Source organism: Pseudopipra pipra, chromosome 20 (assembly GCF_036250125.1).
Source record: "Pseudopipra pipra isolate bDixPip1 chromosome 20, bDixPip1.hap1, whole genome shotgun sequence".
Taxonomy (NCBI): domain Eukaryota; kingdom Metazoa; phylum Chordata; class Aves; order Passeriformes; family Pipridae; genus Pseudopipra; species Pseudopipra pipra.
Window position 1 is genome coordinate 5,297,441 of NC_087568.1, and position 23,838 is coordinate 5,321,278.

Sequence of the window (23,838 nt, forward strand, 5' to 3'; positions counted from 1 at the left end):
CCCTCACAGGGAAGAATTTCTTCCTAATATCTATAAAAACATCTGACTTTAAAGCTTCTGTTTCCAAAGGAAACCCTTTTGATACACAACATTTGGAGTCATGGGAGATGAGGGTGGGTGGTGATCTTTAAACACACAGGGGCTGGTGCCTGCCTGCACTGCCCTGTTTTCATGCTCATTTAGCTCTGTTGGTTCAAGTGGAATCACACCAGCAGATGATCAGGATCACACAATAATAAATCACACTTCTTGGGTTTTCCTTGACAAGTACAGGCCCCTGGCCTGTAAGCAGTGCAGAACCTGCTACTGTATCAAGCCTTACATTGGTTTTATGCTGGATAAAATTCATTTGGCATGCAAATGCTGTGAAAGGTGCATTTGATGGCTGCCTATTGTGTCTTTTCCATAGAGGGTAGTTGCTAGTGGTGAAAATAAGGGAAGAAGCAGCTAATGAAAACCAGGCAGGACAGTCTGCAGGTTGGACAAGGGGATGACTTGCAAATTCACAGTGGTTTGGTGCTGTTCTTCAAAAGACATACCTCCTCTTTCTTCTGGTCTGATTTGGAGCTTTGGAGAGTTCTGGGTTATCTTTATGTTTTTACAGATCATGTACTTTGTTGCATGATGGCTTTTGATCGTCAGAAAACAGTAAGAAAAATCAAGCAACTACTCTTTTTGTGAAATTCTAATTTCTTTAGCAATAAAGGTTCAATCAATGCATTAGACTATATCATGTTATGCATTCCCCTTCCATAGGGTAGCTCTCATTGGTGTTGTCACTGTACCAGGTGAGTTGTTTTGCCCTCACAGTCACTGAAGTCAGGCACTGAAGTCACCCCCTGTGTGTGTGAGAATGTGAGAGGGAGAAATCCTTATGCTGTTTCAGTTCTTCCCAGCTGCCTAGTGAAGTGAAACTCTTTGTAGTGCAGTTCCTCACTTCAGCTTCTTGTATTCTCTTGATCTTACTGTGTCCATGCTCTCATGTGAGTAATTCTCACACTCAGCCAGGGCCCTGCTGCTTAAAAGCTCAAATTTCAGTTCTGTTATATGTGGAGATTATGCCCCATCCATCTTTCTTTTGAGGTTGCTGAGGGCAGATGCCTCTGACTGAATTCTCCTTTGCTGTTGGAAGACCTTCATCAGCAAACCACACAAATGAGGTGGGAATCATCTCAGAGTGGTTCAGGGAAAGAACATACTTCTGCAGTCATTCTTCATGCCACCCCAATTTCACCAAAACCTTATTTTTGGGGTAGCTCTGGAAGGTGTCAAGTTTGAGCTGGAGGCACTGCAGTATCACAGAATTGGGTCTTAATCTTGTTCATCTGCGACAAAAGAAAAGGTGGTGAGCTCAGTAATGTCAAAGAGGAGTGTTTGGACTTTATTTCCCAAGCATTTCCAGGTTGGAAATACACTCAGTTCTTCTCCCACCAGTTGGGTCTGTTGCTGTGAGTGATATTTGCTCACAAGCACACCAGTTATTCTCCATATGAGACAAAGATTAGCAGCATATTGATTCTTTAGGTGAGGCAACCTGCTTCTCCACATCCTGGGCCTGCCAAGGTGTACTCAACATACTTTGTGTTATTAAAAAAAATAAAAATCTAGACACCGGGGGTTTTTCTACCCTCTTTTTGGGTGACACCTAAAAGGACTTCTGAGCAAGCATGCAGCCCAAGTGTTGAGAGTTTGTTTGTTGGCTTTCTTTTTTTCCTTAACGCTTCACAGGAGATAACTTGGTTCATATATTCTCTCGACTGTTGTTGAGGAAACCCCTCAATGCTGCAGTTTGGATAGAAATCCAAGAATTATTTCCTCGGGCAATTCTGATTTTAGATCTGTGGTCACAAACTAGGTCTGACTCATGGCCTCCTGGCAGCTGCTGCTCTCTGTAGCCATTGCTCATGTCAGCCTTGCTAAAAATGTATTTGGGAGTCATGAACTATCCCTCTTATTACTGCTGCTGCTCTCACCTCTACCTCCACCTCCCCTTGGGGCTGGGCTGGCTCCGTACAATCAAGCATGAAAGTCAGATGGAAGCCAAGAGCTTTGCTGCAGACTGAACTGGTGCAGCACCGGGATTCTGTGGTTGGGAGAGAATTTACCTGATGTCAATACATTCCATTTTGTGTGGGGATAGAAGGGAAGCAGGGAATGAATGCATCCTTATGGGTACCATGGGGGCAAAACTGGTCTGGTTCTTTCTGGTGGAGCGTGTTCACCCTCCCCGTGTCCGTTCAGACAGGGATGTCAGAGAACTTTCTGTTTCTTGTAGCCCCTCAGGTGTTGATGAAAAGTAAATAATTGGAGGAATTCTGTCACGTTCGTTCACCCTGAATAGTGCCCTGTTCTGCAAATAGTGCTGTGGTTTTCCACAGGATCTCTCCCTGCCTGGTGCACCCTGCAGGATGGCAGCACACGGCCCTGTCAAGGGCACAATGGATTTTTCCCTGTTGCATTCGGGATGTGCCTCAAGGTCTGTGTGTGCTGGGAGCACAGCTGTGCTTTGTGCTGCAGAGGTACAAGGGGAGACAGTGCTGCCCCCCAGAAATGACAAACTAAGGGCCACGTGGGGGTGGGAAAAGAGAGACAGTGAAAGGAAGTGATTTGCCAAACTTCAAATTTCAGGTGGATGTGATTTAAGCTGAGCTTTACCTACTTCTTGTTCTGGGACCAACCCACTTCCAGCTCACTGCCCCATGAAGGGAGTTAGAAGTCTTAGTTTTAATCTAAATATAAGGGTATTTACATGAGACTTTGTTGTGCTCAGTAAATACACTGCAAAACACTCCTGCTCCACATATTCATCCTCTTTCTTGCAAGGTGTTTCAGCTGAATTCCATTAAATTTAATTGTACCAGCAGAGTGTTAGGTAGTAGCTAGGAAAAAAAATGAAAGAATGCAGAAAATTGTTTAGGAAAGATCATAATAAATTCTGTATATTACTATGGAGTGGTTTTTGTTTTCCGCCAAACTGTGGTACAAATGTCACGAAACTCTGTTCAATGTTGGTATGTATCATGTAATTGTGCTCTGAAGGGTTGGTCTGTGATGGAAAAAAACAACTGCTTATTACAAGAGTTTTCAAAACGTTTTTGTGTGGGAAACTAATACTAATATGCCATCCAGCCAAAAGGTATAATTTGAACTTTGGATTTAGTGAGGTTAAAGTTGAGACCACTGAACTTAATATCGTGATCTTCCAAATTTTAAATGGGTACATTGAACTATGAAGTGATAGTTCAAATAAATAAATTGGCTTCTGTTTACCACATGAGGGATTCAGATTGGGAAATAAAACATGTTTACTAACAAATGTGGTTCCATTTTCTGCGAATTAGCCTGAATATTGCACTGTGGATCCAGAGCCTGTTAGAGGGACAAGATGAGATGCCATTTCCTGCTCAGTGCATGACTGTGAGATGCCTGAGGGTGAGGGAGGTTGAGCATGGCCATGGATGTGCTTAACTTCCCTTTGTGCTCTGTCTGTGCAGCCACAGAGATTGGCCTGAAATGGAAGAGCAACAATAAAGCCACATGATCAGTGCACTTGTTAACTGTGGAGAAGGGTGTTCACCCAAGGCCTGAGGCACGAGAGATGTGTGGGCAAGTTCAGCTGGCATTTTAGTTAACATTCAATATTTCATGTATCTGAGGCAGGTCTTGATACTTGTTTGTAGGTGTACATGTACATGAAGGTGATATGGAAATAGCTGAAAGGGTGCAGCTATTTAAAGAAGTTAGAAGTGTTTCTTTGCCTCTTGAGGCATTAACTTGTACATCTAGTTTTAGTGTATGGGAGTGTCAGAGGCCATTTCTATGGAGGGACATATTGAAATGACATCTCTTAATTGTGGATCAGTGGAAGAGCTTTGTGACAAGACTGGGAATGAGAAGAGGTGGAACCTAGAGTAGTGCGTTCCTTTATTCTCACTGAAGGATTTAAAAACACAAACATCTCTTTTCATACCAGTTTTTAATAGTAATGTTGGACCTCCCTTTGAAAAGCCCAAGTTTTGCTCCTGTAGAGGACTTTGGCATAGCTGGGCTTTTGAGGACAGGATGTATCCTACTCCAATCCATCCCTGGGGGCTTATGATCTCCAAACAACCTGGCACACCTGTGTGCTCACTGAATCCAGGCCTTCTGGCTCTGCTGCTGTGAAGGCAGATGGTTCAGCAGGACCTCTCAAATTGTTGGCCAGTGTAGCAGAGTGCTCCCAGGGATCCCTGTAGCTTTGCTCCCATGGAGCTGTCCTGGAGACTGCAGGAGTGCAGTGCTGCTCTGCTCAGAGTTACAGTTCCCAACATAAGGACCTGATCTGTCATATGCAGCATGATATGACAAGTTACCAAAATATTACTGCCACAGTGTCTTTGAGGTTTATGCTGATCACCACAGAGTCACAGAATGGTTTGGGTTGGAAGGGACCTTAAAGATCATCTCGTTCCAGCCCCCTTGCCATGGGCAGGGACACCTTCCACAGGTTGCTCCAAGCCCCATCCATTATTCTGTTGATCAGATTCTGTTGATCATCACTCCTGATAGGCAGGAGCAGCTACTTCTGCTTGTCTTGTGCAGCTGATCTTTGTCTGAAGCCTGAGAAACTTTGGTCTTAGTGGTTCCTAACTGGAATTCATTTGGAATGCACCGCTTTAGGTGGAGACACTTCAGTCAAATTACCATCAACCTTGAACAGATATTTGTATAACCTGTTCCAGGCTTGACTGAGTTGGTGGGTACATGTTGAGAACAACGTTCCTGTGGAAGGTTGCAAAGGAGAACAGGGTTATGCCCTGATATTAAGAAGCAGCACTGATGAACCTCTGTAAAATAGTCATGACTTTCATGTCAACTTTCACACGACTGTCTTATGCTACTCTTACTACAGCTCAGAGTGATAAGACCTCAAGAACATGTTGCTATTCCTGGAAACAAAGATTTCTTCCGAGGAGACTGTTTCCTGTCTTTGCAGCCAGGGAAGGAAAAAAACATTTGACAAGGCTTTTTGCAAATGTTGCTGCAAAAATTGAGGAAAAAGTAATGTTCTCTTATTTCCGTCTCTGGTGTGCTTTAATCACTAGTCATTATTTTGGGAATCATTTGTAACAAAAACGGAGATAAGAATTTGAATTGGAGGATGAAGTACTGTATTTATATTGACTATCAGTATGAGCTGGGAGTGTTGGTTACAGAAGTCAAAGGTAGCTGGTTTTTCAGTGGATTATATTATCTAGTGTGTAAACAGAAGAAGAGAATGAAGCAGCCTTGTCATATATATATTTTTTTGAAAATTCTTGAGTAGTATTTTGTCAAAGGAACTATACACCATGCATGTAAATTAACTTATTAAGATTATTTTTTCTGATTATTTATAATATAAACAGACTGTAAATGTGCAATTCTTAAGTTTAACCATGTAATTAACTCCTGTCTATTTAAGAACACAAGGCTGTCTTGTTACAGCCTTTCTTAAAATGTTTCATATGATCAGGTTAGGCACAGCCTAAGTAACCCTGTTGGCATGCTTGATAATCTACATGTTTCAGGCACTTCTTTCATTTAAAACTGCCCAGGAATTCCTCAGCAAAATTATTGGACTGTGTCCTCCTTCAATAAGATGCTTTTAACTGTAGCTTTTCTCCTGCTCCACTCAAAAGGTCAGAAAGAAGATAAGATGCATCTTCTAACAAGCTTTTGTTGTCTGCTTGAGCTGTGGGGCTGTGTAAACCCTCGTGCATACCAAGGAAGTTGTGCAAAAATATCCTGCTGCTCCTAATTGTCGTGGTGTTGGCAGGAACAGGCGCTGCATTGTCGGTCCCTCGCTCGCTGCTCCCGGGGTTTTGATCAACACCAGTGAAATCTGAGCCCAACAAAAGTCAATGAGAGGTTTGTCTTTGATTGTGCAGCAGCCAGGATTGGTCCCCAGCTGTTACAGGCACAGGCAGCATCCTAATGAGGAGAGCATAGCAATCCCTGTGGATTTACAAAGGAAAAAACTCATGCATACTGAGTGTTTTAATGTGCATTTCCTGCTCTTCCTGGAACTCTCCTTCCCCTATTACAGCTGAGTATTCCCTGAGCTTGGAGTTTTTCGAATATACCAAATGCTTTTAAAAAAAGTTAAGTTAATCCACAGTGTTCCCATAAGCAACTTAATACTCTGACAAAAATATCTCGAGTCTTAATAGGTGAATTTCAGAATTTCAGGAAGAATTTCTTCACTGGAAGTGTTGTCAAGCATTGGAATAGATTGCCCAGGGAGGTGGTGGAGTCACCATCCCTGGAGGTGACTAAAGAAAGACTAAAGAGGTGTTTAAAGAAAGACTGGCCATGACACTGAATGCTGTGGAGTAGTTGACAGGGTGGAAATCAGTCAAAGGTTGGACTCGATGATCTTGGAGCTCTTTTCCAAACTGATTCTGCAGTTTGGTGAACTCTCATGAGATCACCTAAAAACTGCATTATTGGGTGTTACCCTGTGAGCTGGAATAGGTGGAGATGTCCAGTTAAAGCATGGCCATCGTGGGTTGTTCAGAGCACCCTGTGACATCCTGACTGAGCTGGGCTGGAACAAAGGGAAAAAGGACAGTCATGGTCATGGATGGTTTGAGTCTGGGCAGTGCTGCTGTTTTGAGCCATTTAGTAGGTCTGATATTTGGGTAAAATATTTTTCAGGGAAATCTTAAAGTCGGTACAGTGCTTGCTTGCCTAAGACTGCAAAGTATAGATTAAAAGGCGACTTAAGGAGGTTGGGTAATGAGCACTAATAAACCCAAACCTTTCATTTACTGTGTTTTTGACATGTGCTTCGAATGCTGTGGATATGGGTGAAAAATCTGGAGGAAGTCATGGTGTGTGAACCACCAGCATCCTGCTGCTGCAAATGTTACTGGCTCACTTGAAGTGTGATTCATTAATTCAGTGTATTGCTCATAATCTGATTTTTTTTTTAAAATAGAAAGCCTGATTAGGGTGCAGTAGTTTGGGTGTTCAGTTTTGGAGAAGAAAATCCAATATTCTGTATTGCATCAACTACTCTAATTTCATCCTTGTGTGCTGTGTAAATGTGTGTTACCAGGAATGATAGTTTTCCATATGATTTGCTTAAACATTTGTCTTGTTTCCATCTGCTAAATGACCTCTTGTAAAATAACCAGTTATCGTTTAAAAAACTAATTTAAATTAGAACTTGTAACTTGAAACCTGAGCAAGGAGTTGTTTTTGTTGGGTTTGGGGGTGGGGAGGTGAAGGTAAAGGACATTTGCTGTTTAAGAGGATTGTAAAGGAAATGAGTTTGCGGAAGTTGAAGATAGTGCAGGGTTTGAGGAAACTGGAGACTTCCTGGATGACTTTGAGCAGATCACTTAACCATGCTGCCTCAGTTTCTTGCCCATAAAATAGGAGGGGTGTGTGAAGAAATATAGATTCTCTTAGTTGCTGTATATAAAAAAATGAATTTTTGGAAGGCAGGAATCATAAAAAAAAAAAATTTGTGAAAGCAGAAGTGCTTTAGCTCTCATAGCAAGGGTATGTATGGGATAACACAACAAGAATTGGAGGTTATAAGTATATTTAGAAAATGGTTGAACTAAAAAAGGCACTATTGCACTGAAATCTCCAAAATGTGTGAAGCACTTTTATTTATTAGACTGTCACTCAGCATCAGGTCCTCTGTTTCACTATTTAATAATCCTCAGTAACGCCCATGTTACATTTCAGTGCTCCATTTGTGCAAACGAGCTTCTTAAAAAAAAAAAAGAAAACGTAGTAAAATCTGAATGAGATGCAGTCATACTACCTGTACTTCCAGCAGCTTGTAGATTTTATTTTACAGAGAAGGCAAATTTGGAAATAACAGGGATGGCTTGTTAAAATGACATTATTTAACTACAAAGGTTTAAAAATACAAGCTCAGGGCAGTCCTGTTATCTGATAGGCTTTTGTTTCCAAGTTCATCCTTCAGCTCCTCTCTACAATTGTTTTCTGTTAAGTGAACCTGGCATGTTGTTTTCCTGAGGTTTATGGGTCATTGACAGTATTGGGTTTCACACAGACCAGCTGTTCTCAAATCAGGTCCCTTCCTACACCAGCAAAGTCAGAGCCAGCAAAGCAGGGAGCACACAGGCAGAGGTTGGTGGAGGCAGGAAAGGCAGCACGAAGACAGCAGAGTCATTTTACTTCCAGCTTCACTGTTAAAGACTTTCATGAATTCCATGCTCATTAGCAAAACGTTGAAAAATGTAGTGTTAAATTACAGCTGTTCCTTGGGACTGTTTTTGTTGCTCCTTGGGACTGTTTTCCTAAACTCTAATTACAAAAGCAAGCCTGAAACAAGGAGAGTTTCAAAGCCCCTGGCAGGAAAGATGAAGCATCTGTCACATGCAGAGTTGAAAGGAATTGGGGATCTACAAAAGGAACCGAAATCAACTTGGAGCCTTTCCCCTCTGCCCCAGCACTTTTACAGTGGTGTCTGGGGTTTTTTCATGTCATGATGTGGTGAGGGAGTGTTTGGAGAAACCTGGCAGGGATCTGAACTGCACCAGGACCACCAGGGTTGGTGGCAGAAGGTCTCTCTGTGGCCATGGCAGTGCCAGGCTGTCAGCTGTGCTCCCTTCCATGGCACGTGCCAGGATTAAAAGCATTTCTGACACTGCCTCTCTTGTTTGCTGTGAGAATTTCCAGGTATCCAGACACATAAAGCTATAGAATGCCCCTGTGTTCAACCTTAGGTGAGCATCCCTCCTTAGCAGCCAGTGTTTGGGACTCCAGGTAACAGCATCCAGAGCACTCAGAGTAACCAAGATGTTCTTCTGTTCTCACAAACAAGTTGAAGGTGGTTGATGTGATTTTTAGGGTAATACAATTTTATTGGACATGGCACAGTAGAGAATTGTAATTTTGGGGCTTTTTACTGTCATGTCTGATGGAGCCAGAACAGCAGCTCCAAAATGTCCATCACACACTTGCTCCAGAGACCTGCCCCTGACACAGGAAAATATCAGTTGCTGTAGTGGGAGATGCAGATTTGTGAGGAAGGGGAGTACCCTGTTCCAGCAGCGAGTTGGGGGCTGCATTAACATTCCTGTCTAGAGCTGGATCATTGGCTGGTACAACAATCCTGAGTGAATTTCTTGTCCTGAGGAAAAGCCAGGCATATGGAAGAACAGGTTACCCAGAGAAGCTGTAGCTGCCCCATCCCTGGAAGTGTTCAAAGCCAGGTTGGATGGGGCTTGGAGCAACCTGGTCTAGTGGAAGGTGTCCCTGCCCATGGCAGGGGGTTGGAACAAGGTGGTCTTTGAGGTCTCTTCCAACCCAAACCATTCTGTGATTCTGTAGAGGGGGTAATATCTAACACACATTAGATAATTTGATCAAAATCATCATGTAAGATCTAAGAACTGTTCTTTAAACCAACTGCAGTTAAGAGCCTTATTTCACAAGGCATGCTAGGAGAGAAGTTCCTTGTCATTTGGCTGATATCTAATATTTAAAACTTCTGTCACACCTCAGTGTGTGCACACGCCCTCGCCCTCAGTGTGATGGAGAGGAGGGTTTCTGGGGGGACCCACAGAACCAATGCCTCTCAAGAGGAATGAGCAGCTGGCCTTGCACACACAGCCAGTAACTATGAAGAAGAGGTTTTTTTGTTGAGTCTGAATGAAAATCAGGACAAACATCAGTTGTTAGAATGTGCCAATCAAGGGCTTCTTCGTAAATTCCATGTAGAGAGAAATTTTAATTTAGAGCTAGTGTTCAGTCTGTCACCAAAGAGACACTCTTCAGATAAAAGTGCTTCAGATCTCATGATACGGGAAACCAGTAATTATGAGATACAGTGAACAATACAAGGTAGAATTGCTAAAGGGATTAATTAGCCTTAGTCGAACTAACCACTATAATTGATGCAAATATCCATCTGCAGCCTGCTGAGACATTAGATAGTCATCATACACCTGCTCAATTCAGCAGCCTTGCAGAACACAGCTGTCAGAATGATTTCTGGTTGGGTTTTTTTTTTCTTGAGCGTACTTGACGGTTTGTTCTTTTGTTGTTCAAAAACGTTTTCTTTTTCTCTTTTTCTAAACAGCACTTCCATGATGGCAGAAAGGCACAACAACACATTGAAACTTGCTGGAAACAACTCGAAGCAGTAAGTGGCAACTTCCTCAGATGTGGCATTAAGACATTTTTCTGTTGTTTTCATAGAGATGGTTCCAGATATCATATTTGGAAAGAGAAGGGTGTAGGGATAAAAGATGTATAAATGGGATTTTTAAAACTCTACTGACTTAAACCCACATGAAAAAGTCTGTTTTAATAGTACATTTGGCTTTCTGTGGGATCTATATCTATCATGGGTAGTATTTCATTTGATATGACTTGAAAAGTGTGCTAAGCATTGCTGGAACTGCAGAGTCCCTAAGGATCCTGTTTAGATATTCCACTGAAAACTGAACAGCTTAATAATGTGTGAATAAATTGAACAGGACCATCTCTTGAGTGAGGTGCTGCTGCTCAAAAGTGAATACATTGGAATTGTCGTTCATGTGATGAATGAAAAGTGAGACTGTAAGTACAGGAGAGGATAGAGAAAGGGGGCATCAGTACCCAAAAGTACTTCTTGCACATTTATGAATGTCAGTAACTCCCGTGTACATTATAAAAATGAAGGAGTTAAGTTTTGGAAGAAGGATTTCTTCTACAAGAGCAGAAGAGATGCTAACAGGGAAAAAATACATATGGAAATATGAATGATGTTGGTAGCATCAAGCAACCTGAATAATGGAGCAAAAAATGTGTCTCTGGTAATTTCATTTTTTGGAGTTCTGTAATATGGAAATGTATTTCAGAGTGAACCAGCGAGTCCCAAAATCTGACAGTTGTTACCACAGGTTGGTTTAGGGACAGGTATTGATTTTAGGTAGATTTTGGTGTCTTGTTTCCTTCCTGCAATGAAGGGCCTTTGTTTTTCCTCGTCAGAGTAAGAGGCGGTTTGAACGTGACTGCAAAGAGGCTGATCGAGCACAGCAGTATTTTGAGAAAATGGATGCTGACATCAACGTGACAAAAGCAGATGTAGAAAAGGTAAGCTCAGGGTGGAGAGACTGTTTGTAAACAGGGCTGTGATAGGTTTAGTTCCTCAATCCCAATGGGAGGATGAACCCTCTGAGGCTTAATGCCTTACTTGAGTCAGGCTGTACATTAATTAAAAACAGGGGGATCTCTGCAGAAACCTTTATTTGCATAAAAATTCTAAACAGATGCAGTCAGTTTTCTTCAGTAGGTGATATCTGAGTTTAACACAGCTGACATGGCTCTAAAGGAGTTTATGCAAACTCAGTTTTAACTAACACCCTGGATTCTGTGACAGTCAAGCTTGTGAGGGCTCCCTGAGGGCTGCTTGCAGTTTCCACACATTTTTGTTTCCCCTGTGATCCAGGTAGAACTCAACTTCCTGCCCTTTGAGCAGCACTTTGAAGATGTTCTGATGTCATTGGATGTGATGAAGTATTCCCAGAATTGTTCTCATGGTCCTGAGTTTAGAGCAGGACAGCTCTCCATGTGATGCAGAATTCTGGAATCCATTATTGTCACAGATGGCACAAGGCCTTTATTTTCATTTCTCAGTTGCTGTCTGGTTGCAGAGTCATTTGTGGCTTTTTTACATTGATCCCCATTCAGTGAAGCTTTTGAACTGAGCTTAATTTTAAACATCCAGTCCTGCTCCAGCATGTCTGTCTGGAAATATTTTCTCTTTAATTTGATTCAAAATTGGATGTGTGGAAGGATGGTTAAAGTTTAAAAAGTTTAGAGGATGCTTAAAGTGTAAATTTTACTGATCCAAGTCCAATACCTGTAACTTAAGGGAGCAATGGAGATGGAAGGAAGTGTCTTTAAATTGCTTCTCTTTTTGGAGTTACACATCTGCTCAGAAGCAGATCAGAAACACCAGATTACAATGTGTAAGGATAGTTTTGTCTTCCCTGAGTTTGAGCCAGGTAAGCCGAAAATAGCCAGAATATTTGAAAAAGTTTGTTTCTTAAAAAAAGCAACCAACCAAAAAAACCCACAACAACAAAAAAAACCCCATAACCAAAGAGAACAGAAAAAGAAAAAGCTGAAGCTTAAAATATACCAAACATCTCGTTGCAGGGACAGGAAAGGAAAGTGAATTATAGGTAAGAAATCTTTTCTAGTCCAAGGTGGTCCTTGTAAAATGTAGGTTTTGCTCCTCCAGAGGTCTGCTTCATTCTACTGAGTTGTTTCAGTCCTGTGAAGATATCAAATAGACATTTTCCTTTACATCTATGGGATCTAAATATCTTTCTAGTATGCTGAGCATCAGGAGACTGCGTGGCAAATAGCATCAAGGATGCTATTAGAAATGAGGACAGTACATGAAAAACAAGCTCAGAAAATTTCCCCCGAGTGCTATTGCACATCAAAGGACAAAATACCTCTGTGGTCTTGTAATTTGCTTGGCTCTTATTTGTAAATTCACCGTGTAGATTTGATCCTTTGTTGCCTCCTGGATTTGCCAGGGCACTTGACAGATGAATGCATGTACAGATTGTTAAGGATGTAGCACCACATGTGGGTTTTTATAACAGAGGGGGATCATCTCTGCTTTATCTGTATAAAGTGATTTTATGATACTTCTTTCACAGATAAAATTAGGGCTTGCCCTAGATTTTTTCCAAAGCTGAGGCCATGTCAAAGGGGTACAAAGACATGACTTACTATTTGAAGTAGAGGGCTGACACTCCTTAGTTCTACATCCCTTTCCAAGGCTGGCCTTTTCTGATCAGAGTGAAAGGTGGCATATTGGTCATATATCAATCTGGGAGTGTTAGGTAAATTCTGGGAAGCAGTCCCTACCCTGCTGCTTTTTCCTTGTCAAGTGAAACAGAGAGGCTTCCCTTCTAAATTTCTCTAGCTTTTAAATGTATGAATTTGTAAATTATTTATTGCAAAATGAGGCTCAGTGGTATCTTGAAAGGAAAAAAATCTGTTAGTTATGCGTGTTGGCAGCTCTCAGGAGAAGGCATTACTCCACTTTCCAGGCAGTCAACAGAGTAGATGGAGAAGGAAAAGGTTATCAAAATGAGTGGAATGTGAAATAATATTACTGAACAGAGAGAACAGTGTTTTCCAAGTGCATGTGTTAAACTGGGTTCATCCATGTCAGGCTGTGAATAATGCCCTTTCTTTGCTCCCCTCTGCCCGTGTGACTGGGACGGCTCTTGCATAACTCCCAGTGCAGAATGGGATATTGTTCAACCAGTGCTGCTCTCACCGACTTCTCCAGGGGATGCAGGAACTGCTCAGCTCCAAATGAAGCCATAGGATGACTTCCCTCCTCCTCCTATTGCAGCAGTTCTCATTTCTCTTGCCCCTTATGGCTTGGCTGCTGCACTCCTACTCCCAAAAGCTCCCAGAAATCCATCTGGGCCAGGAGAGCAGGAGTTTGGCTGTGTCACAGCCAATGCTCTTTGCTTTGGCAGAACAAGGTGCTCCTCAAGCAGTGGGATCATTTGCCCTCGTTTCTTCCTCTTGAGATTGACACCTTGGCTACTTCACCTTGTACCTGCAAATATGAGCAGGCACATGAGCTATTTTTTGCATCATGCATTATAGAGTGGATGGCATTAATGGAATTAAAACTCTGCAGTGATCACAATGACACATGCAACTAGAAGACAATACAGCTGCAGTTCCCTAATGCTAAGCTGTATGAGGCTCTGAAATGCTCACATCTCTTCATCTTTCAGTCATTGTAGCCTTTGACAACTGCAGCAGGAAATCCTGTGCCAGAGCTGCCAGCCACCAGCATTTATCCCTTGCCTAAAGGACAACTCTTGTATTACAATTTACTAGCATTAAGTAACCAGAATAGTGGCAGAGAAACAAGTGAAGAGTTACTTTCCTCCTTATTTCTCCAGGACAGTTTAGCAAAGGGCCTCAAGTGGGTGCTTTGAGGCAGGGCAGGATGTGCAGTCTGATCATGTAACCTGGGTCTGCACTCCTTCTGTGGGATCAGCTCAGGCTCGATATGCAGAGATAACATCCCTTCTGTGGCCAGGACGGGCTCCATCATCTTGCCAGCCAGCAGCCTGGTAGCTGATCTGAGAGAGAGAGGAGTGTTTGGCTTTGTTTCCTCCCAGCTCCTTTTTTGGTGGCAGGAGCATGGAGCAGAAGCTGTGTTCAGTCTCTGCAATGGTCTTTATGCAGGAATCAAGTGTGTGGAGTAGGGCATCAGATCTCCCTTCCCTGTTTGCACTGAGCCTCTAAATCACCAGCAGCCAAAGAGGTGTTTGTGTGCACACAAAGTGCAGTTTAACACCAAGGTTTTGTCAGTTCAGTGTAGCAAAGTCAGGGCAGGAAGCTCACTGCCTGGGAAAATATCCTTATAAATATCCTTATAAATAAATGGTGCAACGTGCTGATGCTGATTCCGGGAAGCCTGGTAGGTATCACTGAAAACTTTATTTCATTTGGATCGCTGTGGGATGTGTGCTTTAGAGCAGTTCTCTTTTGAAAACCACAGTGGAGCTGCTTCAATTTTTTGACCATTTGGGGAAACAGTCTCTGTTGTACAGAGCCACTGTACATATAAGGCAGAGCTCTATTGTTTCTGCCTCCTCTTCAGAGCTGCAATCACTAAAAAGCTGACATCTTTATGGGATAACATGGTACCCAGTGGTGCCTTTGCAGACTTCTTGTAATAAAATTTTAAAATTAGCTGGCTTCTTTAAAGGTTTGTTGTTTTTTTTTTTTAAGGTATGCTTTACAGAATCTGATTTTAAAGAGGAAGTGGCTGAGGCCAACCGTGAGAAGGGTTTGTCTTTTGATTTGCTCAGCAGTTGAGGGGAGGAGAGTGGTTTGAGGTACTTGGTGTCATGCAGGATCTGTCCCTTTGCTGAAGAGTCATAAGTTGGCTGTAGGTAATAATCTGAGATACTGAGGAGTTTTAAATGTATTTGCCTTTGTTTCTGGTTTGTTTTTGAAGTGGAGAAACTGAGGGAAATAGAAGTGATCTCAAGCTTATTGAAATCTCTAGGAGCTTTCCCCGATGCTCTCCAGCTTTCAGATCAGGTTATGTCTGCAGTATCCAAGGTGTTTGGAGTCCCAGAATAGCTTAAGATTTGCATAAAGCCTTAAAATACAGTATCACCATGACATTAGTTTTCTACTCTGTAAGTATAACTGCAGAGAGATGCTGAGGTTTCATTTCCTCTTTTCTTGTGCCACGTTACCTGGGTACTCCCCATGAATTTCAGTGCAAGGTACAGAGTCTGCCTCCCTCCTTAGCCACAGGAGACACATCCACTTAGCATGGCCTGGGGTAGCCATGAGCTGAATCACTGTCAAATTCCTACTGAATATATGTTCCTGAAAACTGGAATATGCTGATGTTCCTGGCTCTGCCACTGCAGTGATGTTGTCAGGTGGTAACTGCTTTTCCACCCTGTGGCTGCCGTGCTGTGGGACACAAACCTCTTCACTGGGAATTTACACATCCTTACAGCGAGGGGTGCACTGAGCTATTTTTGTTTGGGCTCTGGAGGAATCTGTGGTGGGTATTTCAGTATGTCCTGCACTCAGTTTGCACACTTTGTCAGGACAGCAGTCGAGTCACAGCAGGGCCGGATGCCACGTGAGTTGCTGACACCACAGACCAACCTGAGGGACGTCTCCAGCTCAGGGCTCTGCTGTGGCCACGGGTGTCACTGAGGTTTACTCAGTCAAGTCTGTCAGCAGTAAACTGCAGCATAACCCGAGGCTGTGGGCATCTGCTTTCTGCAGACCTTAACTACTTAATTGGCCTAATTTTCAGGAGGTGCTAAGTCATCTGCTCTGTGACAGTGGGACTTAATATCCCCTCCCTCTCCTGTGCACATCAAGGCACCCACTGGCACGGTGAACTTACCAGCATTTTAGAAAATGTGGTGCCATGCAAAGGTGGAGAAGATTTACAACGTCATTAATGTGGCAAATACTCAGTGCAGTGAGTAGTCCCAGAGGCTTTGCTTTTCCTGTTCCCTGCTGTGAGCTGCACCTCTGCACAGGTGAGGTGTGCAAGGCTCAGTCCTGAGGATGGTGCAGGAGGGCCTGGCCTGTGCATTTCTGATTTGAGAGTGAGACACTGTATAAGATTTTTCTGTGTTCTCTGCATGGGGATGACTTTTATATATGTTGAGTAGGTTTCTGCTTCCCATTTGCTCCACAGATGAAGCTGGCTAAAGCTACTGTGTCTTTGCTTGTGGAGTGGCTCAGATTTCCCATCAGTTCAAATGCAGTCTTTGCTTGGTAACGTGATTTAAGGCCATTAGATTCACGCTAACGTTACTTCCCTGGGTTGTGCAGACCCCAATATCCTTCCTGAACTGCTTCCTTCCTAATGGATGATGTAGTGTGTGAACACAGGGAGTCCCTCAGGACAGCAATTTGCATTTCTGGAAGAGTAAGCCTTGTTTACAACCTGCCATCCGTGACTCTCTGGGCACAGCAGCTGTTTCCCTTTTGGAATCATGACTAATTTAAGAGTGTCGATTTCTACTCAATAGAGAGTTAATGACTCCAGCAGGACTGGATGGAGAACTTAATAAATATCCATATGTGTCCCATACATGCACTGTGTGTGGTGTTAAGAGATCAAAGAGCAGATCATCAGTCAGTTTTAGTGCAAGATAAGGAAATCCAACTGAATTTATATTTCCCCTTAGCAGTGCTGCTCTGCAGCAATGCTCTACATGGCAATTTGACTGAGTTTTGTAACAATACAACTCTTTTGGGAGGTGAATTGCTAAAGGGAGGGGAGACTTAAGACTTAGGGATAAGCAGCAGTTTCAATCAGAATTGCAATATAACTGGCATTCTTAGCTAATGCAAAGCAATTAGTTTATGCTGTACCATTGGAAATCTTGTTTATAGCCATCCTTTTTCTGTCAAAACATTAGAACAGATCTTTTCAGCTTTGTAGGAACTAAAGCCTCAGAATTTAGCCAGTGTAGTTTGCCAGCTCTTTAGTTTCAGTGAATCATAGAATACCAGGTTGGAAGGAACCTCGAGGATCATCTGGTCCAACCTTCCTTGGCAAAAGCCTGGTCTAGACAAGATGGCCCAGCACCCTTTTCAGCTGAATTGTAAAAGTGTCCCACGCTGGGGAATCCACCACTTCCCTGGGGACATTATTCCAATAGCTCATTTTTCTCACTGTGAAAAATTGTTCTCTGGTGTCCAGTGGGGATCTCCCCAGGGGTAACTTGTACCCTTTACCCCTCATCTTTTCCATGTGACTCCTTGTAAAAAGGGAGTCTCCATCTTCTCTGCAGCCACCCTTTAAATACTGGAACATAAAGTACCCTAAGCCTTCTCTTCTTGAGGCTGAACAAACCCATGTCTTTCAGCCTTTCCTCACATGGCAGCTTCCCAGTCCTTGGATTATCTTTGTGCCCCTTCTGGACCCCCTCCTGTCTGTCCACATTTTTTGTGTGTAATAGAGACCAAAACTGAACCCAGTATTCCAGGTGTGGCCTGACAGATGCTGAGGTGAGGAAGTGTTGAGAACACTTGCCTTTTCAATGTTGTTGTGGATTAATTCACCTCTCCAAGAGACAACTTCGTGTATTGTACCCGTAAAGTTGGTCTTCAAGGCTGGCAGATTCATCTGGTAACGTTCTTCAGCCCTGACTGTCTGTTCTGCATTGGCTGTGTTTGTAAATTCTTTCTTGGAGAGAGATGACTAGAGCTGTGCCCAGTATTCCAAGTATGAGCGAAGTAATCTATTATACAGTCCTGAAATTTCCATTATTTATATTCAAGAAATAATTTCCACTATTTGTATTCAATGCTCAGATTTATACACTGCAGGACTTAATTGCTTATGTAGTACAACTAAACAGACCTCCAGAAATCATTTAAACATTGTTGGCCACGGCTCCAAATACATCTTTTCTTGTTCTCTCCTCCCTCAAATCCACATAACCTTCCACCCACAGAGATTCTCCTTCTTTTGTATTAAACCAGACCTGCTAGATATCCTTGTGGAACTGCATTTCTCCGAGCTGTGTGGCAAATTCCTGGGTGTTAGCAGGGATTTGCAGTTTGGTGACCCAGGGAGTTTGGATATTTAGTATTCGTGACATGAGAATGGCAGTGCAAAGAGACAAACTTTTGGGTTGAAGGCACAGTTATTCCCCAGGGCCTTGGAGCAGTGTGCTGAGAGGTGCTTCTATGGCACATGGCACGGTGGCATGTGCTGCTCTTCTTAATTAATTTCATCCATCTTAATTGTTAGGGCTTCACTGGGGCTGTGTTCCTTTGGGATATCTCCTGTTAGTGTGAGTTTCTGAATTCTGGCAGAATTATGTGCAGTGCAACTGCACTAGATAACCATTCCTGAGATGTGGTGATGAAGATTTTCTGTCCCCTTTCAGTGGTTTGCTCATTTGTGTATTATATTCAGCCAAAGGATTTCAGGGATCCACAGAGACTCGGATTTTTTCCCCACATCCCCTAATGTAAAAAGAAAGGATTTTCCCCTTTGTTTCTTTCCCTGGCTGTTATTTTGCACCCCTATTCTGCTTTTCTTTCTTTTTTTTTTTCTGCTTTCAGGAAAGCAAACTTCAAATCCTTTTTCTGCTTGCCAGTTCAGAGAGACCCAACTGGTTATTGTAAAATAGTAAACAGTGCAGCTTGATTTGGAGGCTATGTAAATCCAGGCCTGCAGTCCTGGCCCTGTTTTGAAGGCTGTGGCAGGATGCCCACTGTTATTAATGATTCTGCAAACGCTGCCAGTGCTGCTGCTCCCAAGAGGCTCCCTGATGGTGCCTGGTGGTCACAGAGAGGCTGTGGAGGGAGGACCAGAGCCTGAGGCTGAAAAATCTGTGAGCAATTGAAAGCATTCCTGAAATTGGTGAAGTGTTTCTGAGTCTGCCTTTATCATTAAGTTATTTTGAAGGGCTTGGGTAGTTGAGAGGTGGGGGCAGGGGTGATTTTTGGTTGTTTTTTTCTTATGTTTGCATTTTAGTTTGATCTTGGATTTGCCAAAGACAGATCTGTCTTGGCAGGCAGTGGCCTGGCAGTGAAGCATCTCACATGCTGTCTGGGTTTGAAAGAAAAGAGGGGGGGGCAGAATGGGAGAAAAGAAAGAAGAAATAAAGTGACACCAGCGTTTTGACTGGAAACTCTGCCATTCTGGACAAGAGCGACTGCTGAGAAGTTGAACTGTTCCACTTAGTGTGGACCAGCTGAATAGCAGCCAAGGTTTTTTTCTGCCCTTTTCAGTTATTCATATCACTCCCACCATAACAGCCCTAAGGAGCTGCATTTTTTGTCTGTGTAAACCCAGAAGACAGTGTGTCTATTGACCCTCTTGCTGTTTCTGGAATGTGTCTTCAGAAAGTTGTTCTCAGCAAAATCTCCTCATTCTTTTCTGCATTGGAGACTAAAATGACAAAGTGGACCTGGTTTTAAAAAATTTCTCCTACACTATATCACCAGTTGCATTTCATATCAAACCAGGGTTTTGGGGGGAGAAGATATATGTAACACTATGCAAGGATTTGGATTTTAATTCTTTTTGGAGGCAGCATGTAACATGTAGCAGCTTGAAAATGCTTTCTCACACCTTCAGGGTTGTCAGTGCCCATCATAAAGATGTCCATATTCCCTTTCTCTGTTAAATTTTCCTACTCCAAGGCATAAAGTATTAGGATTGATTTAATTCAGATTGATATATAAAGCTTTACTAGCACTGCACGTTTGCAAGGGCTGTGGAGACGTTCCTGTGTCTGTAACTCTTTGATCTCATTCTGCTCTTTGGTGATTGCTGAAGTTTCATCATATTGCTAAACTGCAGGGGGTTTCACACAGGTGATGAGACTAAATATATCTCTCAAACACAGGTTACTTCAGAGTAAAAGTGTTGCTAATTTCTTATTTCTTGTTTTAAAGGGGAAACAAATACTTCCGTAAGTACTTCAGTCATGAAAAATTTTAGAGCATCAGTGTCCCACCCTGGCATCTGCCTCTCTGGTATCTCTGGGCTTCTGGTAGAGTCATTTAAACAGCTGGTAATTAACTTTTGATGATATTTGAAAGTCTGGTTTTTGCAACTCAGTGGTTAGGTAGAAAATTCTGCAGGAAATGTGGTTAAAATAATCTTGAGTAAATATCTTTGTGTTCTTCCTGCTACCTTAAGAGATAGATGCCATAGTGGGTGTTGCAGGCTCATGTAGCTGTTGAGTTTAGTGTTGTTTTTCACTTAAGGTGGGTGCTGTTGAGACCTGGGTGTTGTTTTTTTTTTTTTAAACACTAAAGACAGACACAGTTCTACTGATTTTTAAAAATCAACACTTTGAAAATTATTACTGCTCTGCAGTTCACTACTGCTAGTAAAGCTGTCTCTAAAGAAAAGATAAAAGATTGGTTTTGATTATATTTAATGGCAGTTTTGTATAGGTTCTGGGAGAGGAGGTCACACATCATAAGCCTTTCCTGCTGCTAGTGAGATTTTACCTAGTTCAGTCTATCAGAGCTGTGCTTCCTTTACCCACAGTGTTCTCTGAGTTACAGAAAACACTCCCCTGGTGTGACTGTGTTTAAATCTGATTGCCATGGCAGTGGGAGCCTGAAGCTTAAACTGTATGCTCACTGCAAGGTTAGTGGTGCTGCAGGTACTGGGCTGTCATTCATTTTTGGGAGCATTTTATAAGCATTGACATATGTGACCTTATAGTTCTGTTGCTGCCATGTGAGTCCAGAGAAGAACTGCCTTAACAAAACCAGACTTTGGAGAGAAAGGGACACGTTTATACACTGTGCATGTTTATTTGGGGACAAAAAGATGTTATAAAGGGTTGTTTGGGGTTGGGGGTGTGCAAAATCTGTGTGTCTTTTTCAGCATCAGGCATTTGAAAGCAGATTGCTGCTGTTCTCCCCACAAATCTCTCAGGTTTACATATGCTTTTTGGTGTTGCTGAAAGGTGACCTCATTCTTTCTTTCTTTCTTTGAAGAAGGGAGGGGATTTTTTTTGCATTCAGAGTACCTTGCCTTGAATCTCTTACAAACTGAGCAATCTGGCAGTTTGTAGGAAAACTGGATTGTGGTTTCACATGTGGTGCTGGAAATGTGAGCTCTTGCTCAGTCATCCCTGCCCAGTTAAAGGACAGAGTGTGTTAGCTGAAAGCTGCATCACAGTATCATTCTCTTATATCCAAAGTCATGGTCTGGTTTTCCAGAGCCCAATTATTCCAAAGCCTTTCCTTCTGGAAATACTGTTCAGAGAAAATATTCTAACGTTAACTCTAGGAAGCCCCCCAAAAAACCTCCTTTTTGAAGCTGTTTGCATGCACAAGTGAGCAGTAAAGAAGGCAAAACTTTATTTTCTGTAAAGCTCAACTATAAATTACTCCTGAAATAGCTCCTGTGAGTGTCTGCAGCTCCAGGCTACTGCATCCATTACTCTGAATGTGAAACTTAACATCAACTCATTTTTATCACTCAGTGCTTCAGCAGAGTGCAGGAGCCTATAAAATGTAATTCTGTTGATAATGGAAGTGATGATGTTAGAGTAAGTGACATACTCAAATGAAGTAATACAAAAATTCTAGATTTTTTTTTTTATATTCTTATTTTAAGATCCAAATACCTCATTGGAAAAATATTTAAGCTGTTTAAAGCTTGCCAAATGCATTAAATGGCCAGGAGAAACAAAACATCACTAGGGCTCTCACAGAAAAATTCTTGGTTTTGGAATGCACCCAATTTTATTTACTCATCTGCTTCCCCCTCTTATTTGGGGCCAGTTAAGATCATTTTGGAAACTGGTTGTCTGTTCCTGTATACATTTAGCTCAGAGTTACTTTGTCATGCACAGCCATTGAGTTTGCTCACCAAAATGAACTCTGGCTTAATGCTTGCTGGATCTGCCTGGAAATGTATAATAATGGATTTCTTGTTTTTCTGCTTCAACAATAGAGTCAAGGGACAAATTCCAGAGTTGCACTATTTAAAATTATAAAAAAAAGAGAGAGAGAGGCAGCTGTATGAGTGGGAGCAGGGCTGGTGTAAAGTCAGCTCAGACAATGGGTTTGCTCTTAGGTAGATGAGGAGAATGGGGCTCACAAATGGATATTGATCTGCAGCAGCTGGGATGTGAGGAAGGGGTTGGGAGACAAGCCTGCACCACTCTTCCAGCTGTCCCACCCTTCCATAGCTGACTTTGTTTTCCTGGTAAATTTGTGTTTGTAGTACAAGGCTACGTTGTTTTCCACTCACATTTAATGTAGCTGTGTATGAGTGTGTGGATGATAAGGTTTAATAAGCTTTAAAGCACTTGGGCAGGGAAATGATTGATGTGGCTTCTTGGAATCTGATTGCAGCAGGTAATTATGCTGAAGTTACACACTCATCCTTTGCAGGAGTTAGTGGACACTTAAATCTCCTGGGACACAAGCAAAGTTGAAAGTCTGCCTTCTATTGGATTCATTTATTTGGTTATAGCACATTCTTTTCCATCTGATGCTACTGTTTCATTCCTGTGATGCACTTAGTGCCCAGTATCTCCTCATTCTGCTTGAATTATTTCTGTAGAAGGAATGTGAAGGGGATCTGGGAAATTCCTACAATTGACTGCAAAAGCAATAGCTGAATTGGGGTGAAGTAAATTATTAGGTGAGATGTGCAAGCTTGACAAATTGAGATTTGAAACCCTCTGGCAGAATTTGTTGCCTTCCATTTATGATTACTACAATGTTCCATGATTTGGTATTTCATGGATTTATTGTCAGGAAACTACTGTCTGCTTGGAACAGTTTGAAGAATAACCCTGATCTGAACTGGTTTTAATGGGAGCCTGCTTGAAATGTGCTAAAATTCTTTGCTGTGTTGTGTTCCCTGAAACATTCCAAAGTGCTTTAAGTAATTTTTAAATTTAAATTTTAAATTTAAATTTAATGTTGAATTTTTAAATAACCCCCTTGTCTTAAGGGGTTATTCAGCAATTGAGCAGCAGAACTCTGGCCAGGTGAGGGGGAGCTTCAGTGACAGGAGCAGGACAGGCAGTGAAGGCACAGGGATGTAGGAAGGGAAGAGAAGGAAGAGTTGCTGTATGAAGGCCACTGGCAAGGAAGGAAAAGGCATCTAAACCAAACAGATGGGACAGGGAGTAAGGGAATAATATTGGGCAGTGAAGCAGATGACAGAAGGCCTTGGAAAGCAGAACTGTAAGGGGAAGAATCTGAAAATATAAAAGGGTCACTCAGGGACAGATTATTCTAGGGAAAGAAGTGAGATTAATTGCCCAGTGCTCTGCTGTGTTGGGCAGCAAAACAAATCATCTGTGTGGGTAAAAATAGGAAGGGAGTCGTGTCTCAGCTGCTGCTCAGGCTCCCCTCTCCTCGTGAGCTTCATGCCAGAGCTGTTGGAGGGAGTGTGGGTAAAGGACTCTGCAGAATACACAGAGTTAAGATGTTTTGTCATGATTATGTTGCCTAAGGCATGGGAAATGAGACAAAACTGTGCTGGGTTTTTTCCTCACTTCCCTTTCCCCAGAAAATACTGCTCAGCAACAGGGAAGCAGTCCATTAGAGGAAAGTAGGTGCCATCCAACAGGGCATATGTGGAGCAAGAAGAGTGTCCACAAGTGTGCTGAGAAGGTGCCTGTCCAGTGGACAGGCACAGGGACAAGCTTGGTTTTGGTGTTTTACGTGTGTGTGCCAAAGGTTGTTCATGGAATGCAAAATGGTTCATGGATTGGTAACACAAGAAAGGAACAGCAGCACTGCCCAGGCTGCAGCTTGTGCTTGGTGAGATGAACTCCATCACAA

General features: G+C 42.4%; 1 protein-coding gene across 30 annotated transcripts in view; it reads left to right on the plus strand.

Annotated features, from left to right (window-relative positions):
* FNBP1 (formin binding protein 1) overlaps positions 1-23,838 on the plus strand; it is a 98,163-nt gene that overhangs the window by 40,335 nt on the left and 33,990 nt on the right. For all 30 annotated transcript variants that reach the window (XM_064676908.1, XM_064676915.1, XM_064676905.1 and 27 more), the window contains 2 exons: positions 10,091-10,153; positions 10,984-11,088. In XM_064676908.1, coding sequence (XP_064532978.1) covers positions 10,091-10,153; positions 10,984-11,088 — 168 coding nt within the window. The remainder of the gene's footprint in view (positions 1-10,090; positions 10,154-10,983; positions 11,089-23,838) is intronic.